We start from the raw sequence: 19688 nt of genomic DNA on the forward strand, positions 1-19688 counted from the left end.
CCTAAGGTGGGGGTGGGGGGAGAGGGGGTGGGTCTGGGCTTTGTCAGCAGCACCTGGTGGAGCACAGAAAGGCATGTATCTGGTACAAAGCCTCTAGGGAGGAGTACTCAGTGCTCCAGTTCTGCCCACCCCACACCTCTGCTTGGAGTTGGATCTGGGGTGGACAGGTCCTGGGAGAGGCCTGCCACAGAGGCAGTCAAGGTCCCAGGCAGCAGCCCAACCATCTCGATTCATGCAGCCACAGCACCCTGGCCCCCAGCGCCAGCCTACTCCGTATCACTGCCTAGCACTACATCTAGGGCGAACACAATGGAAAAAGGGAAGCAACTTTGGACTGCATGGGAGGCACATAGGTTCACCGTGACCACATGAGCCTCACCTGCTTCAGCGGTCACCTCCTTTGGGACAGGGCACGCATTCAAGGGCAATGGAGCCTCATCAAATCCAACCCTCAGGGCTTCTACTCCAACAACTGGGGAGGAGGCCCTGACTCCAACAGGCCACGGAGCACCCAGTGCCGGCCCTGGACACCAAAAACACCTATCACATCCCCATCAAGGGGATAACAGCCAGCAGACTCTGGGGAGAAGAGGTGGCTGGCATTCATACCAAAACCAGCCCTCACACCAAAAATACTGGACTCACACAGAGTACACATGATGCTCCCACGTTGAAAACACCCCCTCAAGACCACAGTAGAAAACGTTTCTCCTAAACTCAGACAGAAGAAGTTAAGCAAAATGAAAAAGGAGAGGAGCTACTCCCAATTAAAAGAATGACAGACATCCCCTAAAAGAAATGAAGCAGACCTCACCAGTCTCCTAGACCCTGAGTTCAAAAAGAAGATAAGGAAAATGCTAAAGGAATTAAGATTATCAATAGAAATGCAGATCACTGTAACAAGGAACTAGAAACTACTAAGATGAAGCAATCAAAATTAGACAACTCAAGTGCTGAGATAACAACCAATCTAGAGCAATCAACAGCAAACTAAATAACACTTAAGAACAAATAAGTGATCTGGAGAACAGAACGATGGAAATCAATCAGAACAGCTAAAGAAAAACAAAATTAAAAAATGAAAACAACTTACAAGATTTCTGGTATAACATTAACCATACCAATGTTCACATTCCAGTGGTCTCAGGAGAGGTAAAAGGGGATTGAAAATTTATTTGAGGAAATTAGGGCTAAAAATTTCCCAAGCCAAAAGAAAGAAATAGATATCCAGGTACAGGAAGCACAGAAGGTCCCCCAAAAGATGAACCCAAACAGACCTATCCCAAGACATATCATAATTAAAATGGCAAAAGTCAAAAACAAAGAGAGAACTCTAAAGGCAGCAAGAGAAAAACAAAGAGCTATATACAAGGGAATCCCTATCAGGCTATCAGCTGGATGAATTCTCTGCAGAAAATTGCAAACCAGAAGGAAGTGGCATGATATACTCAAAGTCCTGAAAGGGAAAAACCTGCAACATACTTTACCCAGCAAGAATATCATTTAGAATAGAAGGAGAGATGAAGAATTTCTCAGACAAGTTAGAACTAAAAGAATACAGCAATACTAAACCTACCCTAAGGTCTCCTCAAAAGAGAAAAGGAGCAAGAATTTATATGAAAGTGAAAATTACAATAGGAAAGGCAAATATATAAAAGGATTGAAGATCATTTAAATAAGACATTACATTGATTAAAAACAAGAAGGGACTTCCCTGGTGGCAAAGTGGTTAAGAATCCACCTGCCAACGCAGGGGACACAGGTTTAATCCCTGATCCAGGAAGATCCTACATGCTGCGGAGCAACTAAGTCTGTGTGCCATAACTACTCAGCCTGCGCTCTAGAGCCCGCGAGGCACAACTACTGAGCCTGCATGCCACAACTACCAAAGCCCACACACCTAGAGGCTGTGCTCCGTAAAAAGAGAATCCACCGCAATGAGAAGCCCATACACCGCAACAAAAAGTAGCCCCTGCTCACTGCAACTAGAGAAAGCCCATGTGCGGCAATGAAGATGCGATGCAGCAAAGACAAAAACAAAAACAACAACAACAAAAATTGTAAAAGCAAGTAGAGATAGTTATGGTCAACATACTTGAAAACCCAGTTAACCACAAAATAAAAAACATACGATAAATTCAAAAAGAAAGGAACTCAAGCATAATATGAAAGAAAACCATCAAACCACAAAAGGAAAAAGAAGAAGAAACTAACAAAGTACAAAATTAACTGGCACTAAGCACATACCCATCAATAACTACTTTAAATGTCAGTAGACTAAATGACCTGATCAAAAGACACAGAGTGGCAGATTAGATAAAAAATAAGAACCTATAATATGCTACCTACAAGAGACTCACTTCAGGGCTAAGGTGACACATAGACTGAAAGTGAGGAGATGGAAAAAAATATTTCAGGCAAATGGAAATGACAGTAAAGTGGTGGTAGCAATAATCATATCAGACAAAGTAGACTTAAAGTCCATAAAGAAAAAGAAGGACATTAGACAATGATAAAGGGATCAATACAATTAGAGGATATTACACTCATTAACATATATGCACCCAGTATAAGCACCTAAATATATATCAATAGAACACTAACAGACATAGAGAGAGAAACTGGCAGAAATACAATAATAGTAGGAGACTTTAATATCCCACTGACATCAATGGACAGATCTTCCAGACAGAAAATCAGTAAGAAAACAGATGTCCTAAATGACACAATAGACCAGTTGGACTTAATTGACATCTACAAGACACTACATCCCAGAAAACCAGAATACACATTTTTTTTCAAGCGTACATGGAACATTCTCTAGGATAGACCACATACTGGGTCACAAAACAAGCCTCAACAAATTTAAGAGCATAGTAATTATTTTAAGTATCTTTTCTGACCACAATGGTATGAAACTAGACATCAACCACAGGAAGAAAAATGGGAAAAGAACAAACATATGGAGACTAAACAACATGCTACTAAAAAAACCAATGGGTAAAGGATGAAATAAAAGAAAAAAAATCAGAAAATACCTTGAGACAAATGACAATAAAAACATAACCTTACACAATCTATGGGATGCAGCAAAAGTGGTTCTAAGAAGAAGTTCATAGCAGTACAGGTCTTCCTCAAGAAACAAGAAAAATCTCAAATAAACAACCTAACCTACTACCTAAAGGAATTAGAAAAGAACAAACAAAACCCAAAGTGAGCAGAAGGAAGGAAATAAAGATGAGAGAAGAAATAAAGATTAAAAAAAACCCAAACTAACAGAAAAGATCAGTAAAACGAAGAGCTGGTTTTCCGAAAAGATAAACAAAATCTACAAACTCTAGCCAGGCTCACCAAGAAGAAAAGAGTGGGCCCAAATAAACAAAATAAGAAATGAAAAAAGAGAAATAACAATTGATACCACAGAAATATAAAAAATCATAAGAGAATACTATGAACAATTATATGCCAAGAAATTGGACAACCCAGAAGAAATGGACTAGTTTCTAGAAACACACAGCCTGCCAAAATTGAGTCAAGAAGAAACATAATTTTAACAGAATGATCAAAGTGAAATAGAACCTGTAAGAAAATACTCCCTGCAAACAAGAGTCCAGGACTGGATGGCTTCACTAGGAATTTCTACCTAACCTAGAAAGAACTTAAACCTATCCTTCTCAAACTGGTCCAAAAGGTTGAAGAGGAGGGAACTCTACCAAATTCATTCTATGAAGCCACTATCACCTTGTTACCAAAGCCAAAGACACTACAAAAACAGAAAACTATAGGCCAATACCTTTGATGAATATAGATACAGAAATACTCAAAATGTTAGCAAACCGAAGCCAACAATACATTAAAAGGATCATACACCATGATCAAGGGGGATTTATCGCAAGGATGCAAGTATTTATCAATATCCACAAATCACTCAATGTGATATACCACATTAGCAAATGGATGAATAAAAATCACATGATCATCTCAATACATATAGAAAAAGCAAACAAAATTCAACATCCATTCATAATAAAAACTCTTGTGAAAGTAGATACAGATGAAACATATCTCAACACAATAAAAGCCATTTATGACAAACCCACAGCCAACAATACTCAACCCTGAAAAGCTAAAAGCCTTCCCACTAAATTCAGGAACAAGACAAGGGTGCACACTCTCACCAATTCTATTCAGCACAGTACTGAAAATCTTAGCCACAGCAATCAGACAAGGAAAAGAAAAGGTATCCAAACTGAAAAGGAAGAGTAAAACTGTCTCTGTTTGCAGATGATATGATTCTCTATTCAGAGAACCCTAAAGTCTCCACACAAAAATTAGCAGAATAAATGAGGCTTCCCTGGTGGTGCAGTAGTTGAGAGTCCGCCTGCCAATGCAGGTCTGGGACACAGGTTTGTGCCCCGGTCCGGGAAGATCCCACATACCGCGAAGTGGCTAGGCCTGTAAGCCATAGCTGCTGAGCGTGCACGTCCGGAGCCTGTGCTCCGCAATGGGAGAGGCCACAACAGTGAGAGGCCCGCATACCGCAAAAAAAAAAAAAGCAGAATAAATGAATTCAGCAAGGTAGCAGGATACAAGATTAATATACAGAAAGCCGTTGCTTTTTTTTCTCTTCGTTGCTTTTCTTTACACTAACAATGAACTATCAGAAAGAGAAAGTAAAAGAACAATCTCGTTTAAAATCATCTCAAAAAGAAAAAAAAAAAGAAAACCCTAAAAATAAATTTATCCAAGGAGGTGAAAGACCTGTATGCTGAAAACTATAAAACACTGATGAAGAAAACTCAAAGAAATGGAAAGATGTCCCATGCTCTTGGACTGGAAGAATTAACATTGTTAAAATGGCCATACTACCCAAAGCAATCTACAAATTTAATGCAATCCCTATCAAAACACCCATGACATTTTTCACAGAACTAGAACAAATAACCCTAAAATTTACGTAGAACCACATAATTCCCAGAATTGCCAAAGCAATACTGAGGAAAAAGGACAAAACTGGAGACATAACACTTCCAGACTTCAGACAATAGTACACAAAGCTACAGTAATCAAAACAGCATGGTACTGGCACAAAAACAAACATACAGATCAATGGATAGAACAGAGAGCCCACAAATAAAACCACACACCTACGGTCAATTAATCCAGAACAAAGGAAGCAAGAATATATAATGGAGAAAAGACAGTCTCTTCAATAAGTGTTGTTGGGAAAGCCAGACAGCTACACATAAATCAATGAAACTAGAATGTTCCCTCACACCACATACAAACTCCAAATGGATTAAAGACCTAAATACAAGACATGACACCATAACTCCAAGAAGAAAACATTGGCAAAACATTCTCAGATATAAATTGTAGCAATATTTTTTTTTATATCAGTTTCCCACAGCAAAAGAAATAAAAGCGAAACAAACAAATGGGACCTAATCAAACTTAAAAGTTATTACACAGACAAGGAAACCATCAACAAAATGAAAAGACCACTTATGGAATAGGAGAAAATATTTGCAATGGATGAGACCTACAAGGGGATAATATCCAAAATACACAAACAGCTCATACAACTCAATATGAAAAAAACAACCCAATCAAAAAATGAGCAGAAGACCTAAAACTAAATAGACATCTCTCCAAAGAAGACATTCAGATGGCCAATAGGCATATGAAAAAATGCTCAACATCACTAATTAGAAAAATGCAAATCCAAACCACAATGAGATATCACCTCACACCCATCAGAATGGCTGTCATCAAAAAGTCTACAAATAACAAATGCTGGAGAGGGTGTGGAGAAAAGGGAACCCTCCTATTCTGTTTGTGGGAATGTAAATTGGTGCAGCCACTATGGAAAACAGTATGGAGGTTCCTTAAAAAAGGAAAAATAGAGCTATCATATGATCCAGCAATCCCACCCCTAGGCATATATCTGGAAAAGATGGAAACTCCAATTTGAAAAGATAGATGCACCCCAGTGTTCATAGCAGCACTATTTACAATAGCCAAGCAATGAAAACTAGTCAAGTGCCCAACAACAGTGGATTGGTTTAAGAAGATGTCATACATACACACATACACACACACACACACACACAATGGAATATCACTCAGTCACAAAAAGAATGAAATACTGCCATTTGCAGCAACATGGATGAACCTAGAGAATATCACACTAAGTGAAGTAAGTTAAAGACAAATATCATATGACATCACTTATACGTGGAATCTAAAACATAATACAAATGAATCTATATACAAAACAGAGATAGACTCAGAGACACAGAAAACAAACTTATGGTTACCAAAGGGCAAAGGGACATGGGGAGGGATAAATTAGGAGTATGGGATTAGCAGATGTAAACTATTATACATAAAAGACATAAGCGATAAGGGTTTATTGTATAGCAAAGGGAACTATATTCAATATCTTGTAATAACCTGTAATGGAAAAGAATCTGAAAAAAATATATCTGAATCACTTTGCTGAACACCAGAAACTAACAGAATACTGTAAATCAACTATGCTTCAATTAAAAAAAAAGTATTTCTTGTAAAGTCAGGAGTTAGACAAAAAATAAGAGTTATAAAAAAACTATTTTAAGGTGAAATTGTTACTTGCAAATATAAAGCGTTACCTGAAAAGCCAAAAAGAATCTAGTGAAAAATGATTACAGACCATAACAGAATTAAAACTGAGTAAGGTGGCTAGGCACATATTTAAAATACTTAAATCAACAATCATCAAAATTACAATATCAACCAGTTGAGAAACAAAATGGAAAAAAAGGACTCCATATATAACAGCAATTAGAACAAAACGCTAAAATATATAGGAATAATCTTAACAAGAAATCTGTAATATTGGCATCAAAGACCAATTGACAAAGCCTTAAAACATACTGAAGCATACAATAGTAGAATGGAGTGTATGCCAGGTTCTTATATTGAAAGGCAATACTGTAAAGCTAATCTATAAATTTAAAATGAACCCAACTGCAACAAGTTACTTTTGTTGAAATTGACAACTGATACTGAAATTCATATGGAAAAATAAGTAAGCAAGAATAGCCAAGAGATCCTAAAAAAAGAATTAGCTATCAGAAACTGTCATAATATTTTTTAACCTTTTACACATTTAATGATTTTTATTTACTAACTATTCAAAACATTAAAAAAATTATACATGTTATTTGCCAATATTTTAAGAACCAAAAAATGCTTCTGTACAATGCTAAGTGATGGAAAAACATAATTTCACAATCGGTATATCTGTAGCTATGTAAACCTTTATGCAAAGAGAAGACAATGAAGTGATTATCACTGGAAGGTTTTCAACCTAATTATCAACTTTTCTGGATTTCTCAAATTTTCTAAGTGTTACGATTATGGTCTGAACAAGGTAAAATTGATTTGTAATTACTATTTTAATAGCTGTTCTCTGTGAAAATCATTTCTTCATGGATATAATAAGGATAAAGTTTAATATGTCTTGTTTTTAATTGAACTGGATTTTAACCTTGCATCTGTGAAAGCAAGTAATATATATTTTTAAACTTGAAATAAATCAATAAAAGAAATGGTGATCAACTCTAGAGAGAAATCATAGTATCTCACAGTGCTTATTTTTAAAGGTCATATTTTGAACATGTATATGAATTCGTCGATGAATAGTATTTGATAATAATCTAATGAAATATAAAGCACAGGTTTCCTCCTAGCCAACATAACTAAACATGTATTTGATATCTACTTTGTCTGGAGCATGAGGGTAGACACTGGATTAAAAAAAGTACATAGCAAGACAGGAGACAAGATGGCAGAGTAGAAGGACTTGAGCTCATGTACTCTCACGAAAACACCAAAATCGCAACAAACTGCTGAACAACCATCGACAGAAAATACTCCAATCTACCAAAAAAGATATTCTATATTCAAAGATGAAGAAGCCACAACGAGACAGTAGGAGAGGTGCTTTTGGCAGGTGGGTGACCCACAAATAGGAAAATACTTATATTGCAGAGGTTCTCCCACAGGAGTGAGAGTTCTGAGCCCCACGTCAGGCTCCCCAGCCTAGGGGTCTGGCAGTGGGAAGAGCAGCCTCCAGAGCACTTGGCTCTGAAGGCCAGTGCGGCTTTAATGTAGGAGCTCCACAGGACTGGGGGACAGGACTCGACTCTTGGAGGGCAAACACAAGGTTTCACGTGCACTGAGACCCTGGACAAAGCAGTGACTCCGTAGGAGCCTGGGTCAGACCTACTTATGGGGATTGGAGGGTCTCCTGGGGAGGCAGGGAGTGGCTGTGACCCTGAATATTCAAAGCAATCTTGAGAAAGAAACAGAGCTGGAGGAATAACTTCACTCTACTACAAAGCTAGTCAACAAAACAGTATGGTACTGGCACAAAAACAGAAATATAGATTAATGGAACAGGATAGAAAGCCCAGAGATAAACTCATGCACCTATGGTCACCTAATCTATGACAAAGGAGGCAAGAATACACAATGGAGAAAAGACAGTCTCTTCAATAAGTGGTGCTGGGAAAACTGGACAACTACATGTAAAAGAATGAAATTTGAACATTCCCTAACACCATACACAAAAATAAACTCAAAATGGATTAAAGACCTAAAGGTAAGCCCAGACACTATAAAGTCTTAGAGGAAAACATACGCAAAACACTCTGACATAAATCACAGCAATATCTTTTTGGATCCAACTCCTAGAGTAATGCAAATAAATACAAAAATAAGCAAACGGGACCTAATTAAACTTAAAAGGTTTTGCACAGCAAAGGAAACCATAAACAAAACGAAAAGACAACCCACAGAATGGCAGAAAATATTTGCAAACCAAGTGACTGACAAGGGATTAATCTCCCAACGTAAACATCCACCAACAGAAGAATGGATAAAGAAGATGTGGTACATAGATATAATGGAATATTACTCAGCCATAAAAAAAGAATGAAATAATGCCATTTGCAGCAACATAGATGGGCCTAGAGATTATCATACTAAGTGAAGTAATTCAGACAGAGAAACAAAAATATTATAATATCACTTATACATGGAATCTAAAAAGATGATACAAATGAACTTATTTACAAAACAGAAACAGACTCACAGACTTTGAAAACAAACTTATGGTTACTAAAGGGGAGAGGTCGGGGGGAGGGATAAATTAGGAGTTGGGGATTAATATATACACACTACTATGTATAAAATAGATAATCAAGAAAGACCTACTGTAAAGCACTAGGAACTCTACTCAATATTCTGTAATAATCTATATGGGAAAAGAATCTGAGAAGAATGGATATATGTACATCTATAACTGAATCACTTTGCTGTACACCTGAAACTAACACAACATTGTAAATCAACTGTACCCCAATATAAAATAAATATTAAATTTAAAAAAAGGACATAGCATGATTCCTTCTTTTCAGTTTATAGCTGACAACAAAAATAACTGATATTCACGGAATTCTTTTTTTTGGTTATCCTATTTATCCTCCTATTTGAGGCAGTTGTTATTAATATCCTTCTTTTATACATGGGACAACTGTAGCACACAGCAGTTATAATTGAGTTAGAATATTAAACTTTAAAAACTCAATAGCAACTCATAGCATATGTAAATGATAACTCAGCAATGCTCACAAAAAAAGAAAAAGAAAGAAAAAACGGCCATTTTCCCGAAGAAAAGTCAGGAGAATCTTCAAGGAGAAGGCAGGAACTAAGTCAAGCCTTAAAGGGCTCAATCACATGGCAAAGAATAGAGAGCAGGCTCCAGAGGAGACAAAAGCATGGAAAACGTCCACACAGAATCAGGAATTAGCAAGTTCAGGGAATAATGAGCAGACTTATTGTTTTAAGCAAAGGATTCACTTAGTTAAGTGGTTGGAAAAGAAATTTGCAAAGTAGGTTTATCATCTTCCTAATGGAGTATCTAAATTCATGATTTTGCAACGTATACTTTTTTTATTCCTTGAATGTCTTGTTAAAGAAACATGCTTAAATGAAATGTCTGGGATTGGTTTCTAAATAATCCAGTGTGTATGGTGGGAGGCGTGGGGCTGATGATGAAACGCTAAGTATCTGAGACTTAGTTACACTCTTCTTTCTTCCTTTGTATGTTTGAATTTTTTCAAAATAAAAGATTTTTAAGAGGCACTTAAAAACATACTATTATTAAAGAAGTGGGGTATGTATATATACATCTATCTGTGTGTGAAACCGTTTACAACTGAAAACCATTTACAAGTATGCACTATATGATACATACAACTTTGTTCCTGGGGTTTATAGACCCTCAAATTTAAACAAATAATCTTAGGTGGTACAGTCTTTTATACTCAGTCTCTGGTCAAGAGTGTTTCAAACTCACGGACATTAGCCTACCACTGCTTAGCCTACCTAAGCATTCCTCTTAATGCTTAGCATCTGTTGCCGACTGATAAAATTTTAGTCTCAGAGTTAAAGGAAACAGATGTTACTGTTCTTTAGAAAAATAATTGAGATTTTCAATATGAAAATGTTATTAAAGGGAAGGGAGGAAGCTAAGAAGCAAGCAAACATATTCGATCACAATATAGAGGGAAAGATGATTAAAACAAAGGTGATAAGGGAAGTAAAATTCATTTACTATGTTTTTTTCTCAGATCCTTCAAATCATGCAACCTTTTTCAAGGTACTCTGTGTTTCTGTACATGCTATCTATTTTTTTCAACCTTCTGGTCTCAACTCAAGAGTCATCTCTTCTGAAAAGTGTTCCTTGTCCCTACTCTCCACACCAAGCAGAGTCTGGATCTTTGTACACCTATGTGTTACACACATACCTGCCACCCACCAAATTGTAATGTAATTGTCTCCTCTATTTTACTGAGGTTCTTATCAGTCCCCTGTGCCTATTAAACAAAATAGTGCACAGTAGTCACTGAAAAATGCTGAAATAACAGGAACTTGACAACAATTGCAAATAATGAGCATTTTAACAAATACAAGAGAACATTTTAACAAATTCAAAAGCACACTTAGATTACAAATTAAAAATGCATGCTATGTTTTCTTTATTTAAGAGAAACCGCCACACATTGCTTTGTATTTATATTTACTTATCAATGATATTTTGGAAAATTCAGAATGAAGAAGCAAATATATTTATGTTTATGGTAAAGAACCGGGCTGTAGGGTAAAATAAAGGTCTGAGAGAATTTCTCCTCAGCATCCAAATCTTTTATCACTAACTGGAATTCGGAGAAAGTTCAATTGAGCAGCCAGCCTCGAGGTGCCTGCATATGGGACAGTGTGTGTTTTTCTGAGTCCACTTAATTTGTAAGAGAGACATCCTCAAGAGTTCTGGATGCCTGAGTAGGCAAGCTGGCTGGCAGAAAATTCTTGGACCTCAAATAGTTCTCAAACCTAAGGTTTACCTAATTTTCATCGAGTACACCCTGTGACAATGCCCTGTGACAATGCCAGGGAGTATACAATGGCACGCTATTCAGTTTAATAAATTTAGCTAACTATTAAACATTAAATAACACACATTGGAACTAAGGAGTTATAAAACACTAGACAACTTGTTTCTTCTGGAGGCTGTAGGGAAGAATCTCTTTTCTTGCCTTTTCCAGCTTCTAAAGGCTGCCTGATTCCTTAGCTTTATGACTTCCTGATCACTCTTACCTTGACAACTTTTGTTATGACTGTCCCGCCTCCCTCTTACAAGGATCCTTGTGAATAAACTGCCCTGTCTCCCCATAATTCAAGATAATCTTCCCATTCCAAAATTCTTAACTTAATCACATATGCAAAGTCCCTTGTGTCAAGTAAGATAACATATTCACAGTTTTTTTTTTTTTTTTTTAAACGGGGTTGGGGAGAGGGGCATTGTCTACCACACCTACATTTCCTTTTTATAAAGAGGTATCCAATAACATTCCCTAGACTCAGGGTTGCCTGTAGCAACATCTGGAGCACATCCTCAAATACGATCAGAATGGTAACCTTTGGGGTCCTGGAATACAGGAGCCCTGCCCTGACCCTAACTGGCAATGAAAATCCCAAACTTTTTTTTCTCCAAAGGCCCCTTTTACTATCCCTCCATATTCCAGACCCATCATACTACTCCTAGCTGATTAGAGCTTCTGATATGCTTCAAATCATTGTACTAAACTAACTTATCCAAACCAGAGGAAATACACTTAATGACTTAGTCATTTTGTATAATCAATCTGAAGTAAATCGCAATTTGTTAGGCCACTGAAATAAAAATAATTCAGACTTTCAGTTGGTCACCACTAGATCAAACTGTTCATCAATGAAAGATAGAGACTGGTCAATGCAAAGCTTAGTTTCCAAACATGAAATAACCTCTAGTGTTGACACATCTCTTTAAAATTCTCTATTCTCAAGTCAATTTGAAAAGTTAAGAATATTTATTTCAGATTCAATTTCTATCATTTTATCTATAAAGATATAATTTCTTATTTTCAGAGTCATTCCTGAACGTTAAAACTATATTAAGTATGGATATAAGGGCAAGAATTCAATACAGAGTTTTGTTTTTAGCTGTATAAATAAAAATGCGTCTAAGTAAAAGAATACCCAAAACATTAGGAATAGAGGAAAAAACAGGGAAAAGATCCAAGCAACAGAACATAACAAAGAAGGAAACACTGAGAAAAACAGAAGAAATACACATATTGATATGCTAAACAGTGCTCTGCCCAAGAGGCTAAATTACTGGTTGCTAACTGTAGTTAATCTGCAGAAAAGACTTCGACTAAGCCTCCAGTATATTCATTAGTCCTGGATCACTTGAGCTTCACGGAGCTTATTTACTTATTTTTAGGATTAGCAACACAAATTATTTAACCAATGTATTGATTAAGGCCTGCTTTTATGCATATGTCTGGGAGCTTCAAATGTTGACTATGTGGGAAATACATTTTTACTGACATATTAACTAATTCTTCCAGTTTAACTGAATACCAAAATTTTTTAAAACTCCAGACACTAACAATTTTACTTTTTTAAAAACCTACTGTTTTTACACAAAACTAAAGTCATTGATCCCTTTCTGGAGGTGGAAGGAAACCCAGAAATGACATTCCTGACCTAATTGTGATAGAAATTATACAGCACTGGAAATGTGGGTCAGCATTTTATCATTTACAAATCTAGGTCAGGTCAGCATTTCCCAACTAGTTTCTACTTGTAAATTCATATGCACCACTATTATCTCTTAAAATGGAGAACGTGGAAATACAGGGACAAATGTAAGGTAATATGTGAATGTGCAAAGACACCCAACACCCCGTGTGCCCAAGATAAGTGACCACAGGTGACTGAAAAGATTTCTAATAACACACAGAAATAATAACATTTTCTTTTGCACCTCAACTCTGTTCTCCACTGGCAACATCCGTGGTCATTTGTGCCTATTTTCATCTCATTGTCATGGTACCTAGAGTGCATTTGCTATATTTGTGCTGCTTAATTTGAGCTATTTTATGGACACCTCACATCTAAATATGAAGCAACAAGAGTGTCACAGGTATTAACAAGAGAAAGCATACATATAACTATGATTAATAGACTTAAGAAGATGAAGATGTAAATGCTTCACATGTCCTTGATAAATGATTGATAAGAGAAACTATTCTGAAGGAAAAGTGCAAATTCTGCTATGAAAAAAGTACTCTGATCATGGAGTCAGAAAGAAAGAATGACAAAATGGAAAAACCTGCAAAAATATCGAGTCAGGGTACTGGCTACTCATTAGAATCACCTAGAGCTTTTAAAAACAATCAATGCCCAGAAATTTGGACTGAATTGGGTGGGCATATAGTTTCTCAAAGTTCCCTGGGAGTTTTTACTTGCAGTCAAGGTTACAAGTCACTATGCTACAGAAGACCAGAATCTACTTCAGATACCTACCTAATTAGCCTGAGGTAGTAGTTTTCAAAGTGTAGTTTATGGAATGTTTTCATGGGTTTATGCAGTCAAAACTACTTTTATAATGCTAAGAAAATACCTGCCTTTCTACTGTGATGCCATTTGTATTGATGGTGCAAAAGCAATAGTAGCTACAGAATTATCATCTTAACAAACTCCCTCCACCCGCAACCACTGAGGCATACAAACGCTGCTTTTCCTCTTGAATTTCCTGTGGAATTATCAGCATTGTTGTATAATAAAAAGGGCTCAAGATTTGGTGACAAACAGAGCTGTGAAGTTTAAATTTGAGCTTCACTATTTATCAGCAGTATGGTTTTGGGCAAGACACTAAAATCATTCTGCGCCTTTTTCTTCATGTGGACACTGTGGCCAATAATGCAAGTTTTCAATAAAGCTCTGTATGTAAAACACATGGCAGAGTAGGTGCTTAATCAATATTTCCTTGCAATCCAAACAATTATCTAAACTGGAGTTGTGCTTCACCACTCCTTACTAAGCACCATCAAAATGATTTTATTTATCTTTATCTTTCAAACCTAACTACTATTGTCAAGAGTTAAGGCATTCAATCATCTACTATCACTGTATTTGTTTCTAAACTAGTCTTCCAGATTTTAATCTTCTATGTAAATAGACCCTGCACATTGTTACCAGTTGGTTTTCCAAAATGCACACCATTCTTTTCCCTGCTCAAAGTCTTTATCAGGTACACAAACATCATCAAAATATAAAGGCCTTGAAATGACTTCAATATCTGGCCCCAATCTTTCTTGTCTCATCTCTCATCATTTCACTGCTTAACTTCTATTCCTGCCAGTCCCCAAGCAACTATTCAACTTCATGCACTTTGTGTCCATAACTACCATTTCCTTTATCTGTCTGAAGGATAGAAAATGCTTTCCCAGCTCTAGCTAATGATTCCTTCCCTAATCCCTACTCACTCCTTAATATACAGGTCAGAGTGTTACCTCTTTGGGGATGTCTCCCCAGCAGTTCTGAGCCACAATTACTCTTTCCTCTGTTTCTAACATATTTCCTATGTATCTCAGCTACAAGATGAGGGAAACTATCTCACACCCTTTCTCTGATATTTGATTTAACTATAAAATGGGGGCAATAGATCCTACTTTGCAGGGTTTATGAGCATTAAACGAATATATCTGTAAGTTACGTAACACATCAACAGAGGAAGAAATGAAGACAAACTTCCTCAGGTTGATCAAGCAAAGGCTGGGCACTGGGAATGATTCTAACCCTGTTTGGCTCAGTCTAAAGCCCATGTTCTTTCCACCACACATGTAGTCTCTCTACATCCTAGCAGCTAACATAAAATTTACTTATTTAATACTCTCCCCCACTGTACTGTAAAATCCTTGAAGACAATGAGCACGTTTTACATGACTTTGTATCCCCAGCCTCTTATTCATTTGAGTACCAACTCTGACACTGTGATGTAGAGATTAAAAGACGTAGTTTCTACTTTAAGAGCTCTGCCTAGAGAAGGGAGCAGTAAGGCAACACCTTACTGCTGTTTTCTATGCAAGAGAAACACTGGGGGTATATACGTGGAGTACAGATGTCCAAATAGATACCTAAAAGCAGTAGAAGTAAACAGAAGGTACAGGGAAGGCCTCTTGGGAAGAGACGAAATTAAAAGTATTAATTCATAAATGATATAATTATCAGACTGTTTATGCTTTGATAGTTGTAAATTATTATTGCTGATAAACATTTTATGGTCTGCAAATGCATTTTAAAAAATGGATTCATTAAAATGCAGTAATTCAGATTTAAATCATTATCACGGGGCTACCTCACAAATATACCAAGTGTAGGTACAAACTCAAAAAGAAACCTCATTGTGTAGCTCTTCCAACTACAATGTACATTTTCTGACATGTGGACAACTTAAGCTCACAGGAACAGGGCAGGAATGAAAAATTAACCACCGGGCAGTTGTTTCTATTTTCCCCCATGTCTGATTGACATGTTATATTTGAGAGCAACAAATCATTACGACATATTTTATCCTCAGTTATGTTGTTTTTATTAACAACAGCATGAGGACTTCTGGCATCTGGACATTAAAATAAGTTTGAGTTCTGGCTTCACTACCTACTAGGTGTATAACCCCCAAGCACGTCAGTCTCCTTGTGCCTGACTTCCATTGCCTGCAAACATATATTCAGTTTCGAGCCTGAAATAAGACAATGCTTATAAACTGATTTTTCAAATGCAGCCTGGCACATAGCAAGTGCTAATAAACGAGAGCTATTATAGTTACTTTGAAAAAACAAGTATGGCCAGATAATTCAAATACTAATAATCTTAAACACAGTATGTCTTGCTTCTAGATAGTACATAAGACAGTAAGGTGATGAAAAGAATAATCTATCTCTGACTGTTCTATGAGCAAAATAACCCAACTTCAGCCTCGAAGAGCATATGCAAGAATTAAGAGTAACAGTCTTTTTACTCTTTTTGAATTGAAAAAGGAACCATATTTTCTAAGTTAAATAACCGCTCACTCATGACACAAGTGTATCCGTCCTATCATGTGGTAGGTGGAGAAAGAAGCTGGCCAAGGAAGGAATAACCCGCTAATAAACTGCCATCTCCTCTATAAATGGTAAACTTCTCCTGGGAAGACACTGTGACTTATGCCCCAGCTATACCCAAAGTAGCTGGCATAAAGCAAACAACAATTACTGCGTTTTCGATTAAATGTCTAAGGGTTTTGTGCTGTATGGGATTCTGCAGGAACTTCTGGGAACACAAGCTCAGCAACTTTTCACTGTAGAAGAGCTTTTTTGTCATGGTTGCTTTTGATACCATAATAAAAGGCATGCGTCTTTTCCCCATAAATATGCTCATAAACGCAAATCTGGCACATGGACCTCATACATTCACCGCGAGGCCTGGTGTAGAGGCTGTTGGCATTTACCGTAACAAAGGTGAAATGCCTGCAGACATAGCTTGGGAGCTTTTTGCTATTACTACTGATTATTACATCTGTCCTCTGCCTATGCTGGCTTTATTTTTCTCAACCTGGAGACGTAAGCATTTTGCGAACTTTTGTGACCTATTTCAAGCTTTTCTAAAAGACCCAAACTATTAAAGGAATCTGCAATAAGACGAAGTAACACATAAAACCTTCTTAATGTGTGGAAGGGGAGGAAGGCCCGAGGCCAGACACACTCCAAGCACATTAAGCTCCTAGAAGAGAAGCCACCTCCGCAGACAACTCCAATCATTAAAATAAAGCTCATAAAGTAAAGCAGCATCTCTAAAGTTGAGAGAATGGAGTTGGAGGAACCTAAAAGGCCACTAATTCAACATGTGAAAATTAAGGTGTAGCACCTGGGGTTTATTCGACAGCAGGGAAATAAAAACCTGGATCAGGCCCGCAAAGAGATAAGGCGCCGCAACATAACAAGCGCAAACCCGGGCAGCTCTAATGCCTCAAAATGACCACAAAGAGTCTGAGTAACTGATGGGTTAAACCAAACCAGCGAACTTCTTCGAAACAAGTCAGGAAAGTGGCCTCGGCTTGTGAGGAGGGGTTCCGCGGCCCCGGGGTCTTTCTTGGGCTGCCGGCCCTGGTTCTCCCTGGTTGGACGTGGAGGAGCCACATGGCTCCCGGGCCTGTGCATCCTCCGAGGCCCGGGAAAATCAAGTTAGTGACAGGGTTCCCTAGCCGGGGACCCGGGATCGCCGCCCAACCCTCCAGCCCTTGTGCGGGCCCGCAGCCCCTTCACAAAGCTCAGCCGCGACTCCGAAGCCCCGGTTCTTACCATAGTGAGGCCGGCGAAACCCCAGCCACATCACCCTTCCGGGCCCTGGGCGGAAGAGGCGTGCAGACCCGACTTGCCTTTCTCGCTCCTTCCGCGGTCTGGTTGGGCCTGTTAGGGTACCTCCTCCGGAGCCGCACGTCTCAGACTCTACGATAGGCTCCTCTCTACAGGAAAGGGCGGGGTGTAAATGACGTCATTCAGCCCCGCGGAAGTAAATGACACTCTCATTGGCTGCTGGATGTCTGCCCGTGGAGCGGGCCTTTTGGAGGAGACCGGAAGTGGAGTTACTGACAGGTAGGGTCCGGAAGTGGCGATTGCCTCGGTAGTCCAGTTCTTTTCTTTTTTAGCTTTGTAGAACTCCGCAGCGCGCAAATTTATTCCTGCTTGGATTCCCCCCCATACGATGTGTAAGCTTTTGGCCCTTCTGTTTATGGACTCTTCGGGAACACCTGGGTCCCCTGGGCTTACACGCAGGGCGTTCATCTCCTGGGCTCCCTTTTCAGTTTCTCCCTTTGCACCTGAGAGATTCTTTGGAATGTAAAGCGCCTTTGAAATGCCCTGTAAAGTCGTGGGATTAGGAGGACACTTGAATTCGGTGGGTTGTGTTGAGAAGGTGTTGGATCATTTCTCTAACATTGGCGTTTTGTAAATGGGTTCCATCTGGGGCTGAAACGTACTAGGCCCGTTGGGGTCAGGAAAGAACTTTCTGTGGTAACAAATGGAAAGGAACTGCGTTTCCTGAGTTCAGTAGTTGATTAGGTACTCCAGAGAAGGAGTCCAGCTGCAAGATCAATAACATGCCAACTTTTTCTTTTAATCAGTAGTATTATTCTTTAGCTTTCTCTAATTTTAATAATCCCATTAGATAAGGCTTTATTCTCCCCCACCCCGAGATTCTTTTTAAAATGTTATCAGTTTTTTAATGCTTTGACTTAAAGTGGGATAGAGAAAAAGAGGAAAGGAAACTCACATGAGGTGTTGATTTATGTGCTGTTCTTGGCCAAACTATGAGACCCTTCTATATTTAGGGCAACACAGTGATTAGAACATTTGGGTTTCTCCTGTGATTACATCGTTGGCCACAGCCCAACACGTTTTCTTTTCTTTTTTTTTTTTTAACCATAACTGACTTTACTTTTGAATCTATTGAATTGTGAAGAGTTGGTCCAAACACAAATTTAGCAAATATTTAACTGAGCTTTATTCATGGGATCATGAGAGTGCAGCAGAGGAATAAAGATGGCCTGTTCCTTCCAGAAATTTAATGGGCATGGGAAAGAGGGGAATAAGAAATGTATAAAAACGTACTGTACCCTCCTCCTATCAAAAAACAAGCCATAATGCTCTGGCTTGTGATTGCTTTAGAGTATATCTTGCAAGTCTTGCCATTCAAATTAAATAACCTTGGCTTAGTTATGGAAATTATGTTGTGCAACTCATCAAGCTTGGCTTCTAAAGTAGTAACTGTGTCTGCAGACATTTTGCTTTCATGTGAAGATTGTCTTCATCTTTAGGAACGCTTAGGGTATTATGTAATACCTGAAGTGCACCAGGAAACTGAAGTTGTTAGAGATCACAATTGATGTACTATATTTATGGATTTGAATTAATTTTAGGCCATGGGCTCTTATGTACTTCAGCTTCAAAATAGGAAAGAACAATGTCAGTTATTTTAAAGTTACCCATAGAGGAGCCCAAATAGCAATAGATAAGGTTGAACATACATAAATGTGTAGTTTGTTTTTCATGTATCACAGCAAACGAAGTTAATCTGATGTGTGGCAAGATCTCTAGGGCGGTGGTAATTGAGCTATATGGTCATTAAGCACATAAACTCCCTGCTCTTGGTTTCACTGCCAGTGAACTAATATAAGTACTATCTTACACTGCTGTTTCAAAAGTCTACTTTCC

At 38.0% G+C, this 19688-nt stretch overlaps 2 protein-coding genes across 6 annotated transcripts in view; one reads left to right on the plus strand and one right to left on the minus strand.

Annotated features, from left to right (window-relative positions):
• TMEM167A (transmembrane protein 167A) overlaps positions 1-17934 on the minus strand; it is a 35824-nt gene extending 17890 nt beyond the window's left edge. The window contains exon 1 of the mRNA XM_067731171.1: positions 17778-17934. Coding sequence (XP_067587272.1) covers positions 17778-17780 — 3 coding nt within the window. The 5' untranslated portion in view covers positions 17781-17934. The remainder of the gene's footprint in view (positions 1-17777) is intronic.
• Positions 17934-19688, plus strand: part of XRCC4 (X-ray repair cross complementing 4) — a 316241-nt gene continuing 314486 nt past the window's right edge. For all 5 annotated transcript variants that reach the window (XM_067731169.1, XM_067731168.1, XM_067731167.1 and 2 more), the window contains exon 1: positions 17934-18071. The gene's annotated coding sequence lies outside the window, so the exon portion shown is untranslated. The remainder of the gene's footprint in view (positions 18072-19688) is intronic.

This window comes from Pseudorca crassidens, chromosome 3 (genome assembly GCF_039906515.1).
Source record: "Pseudorca crassidens isolate mPseCra1 chromosome 3, mPseCra1.hap1, whole genome shotgun sequence".
Taxonomy (NCBI): domain Eukaryota; kingdom Metazoa; phylum Chordata; class Mammalia; order Artiodactyla; family Delphinidae; genus Pseudorca; species Pseudorca crassidens.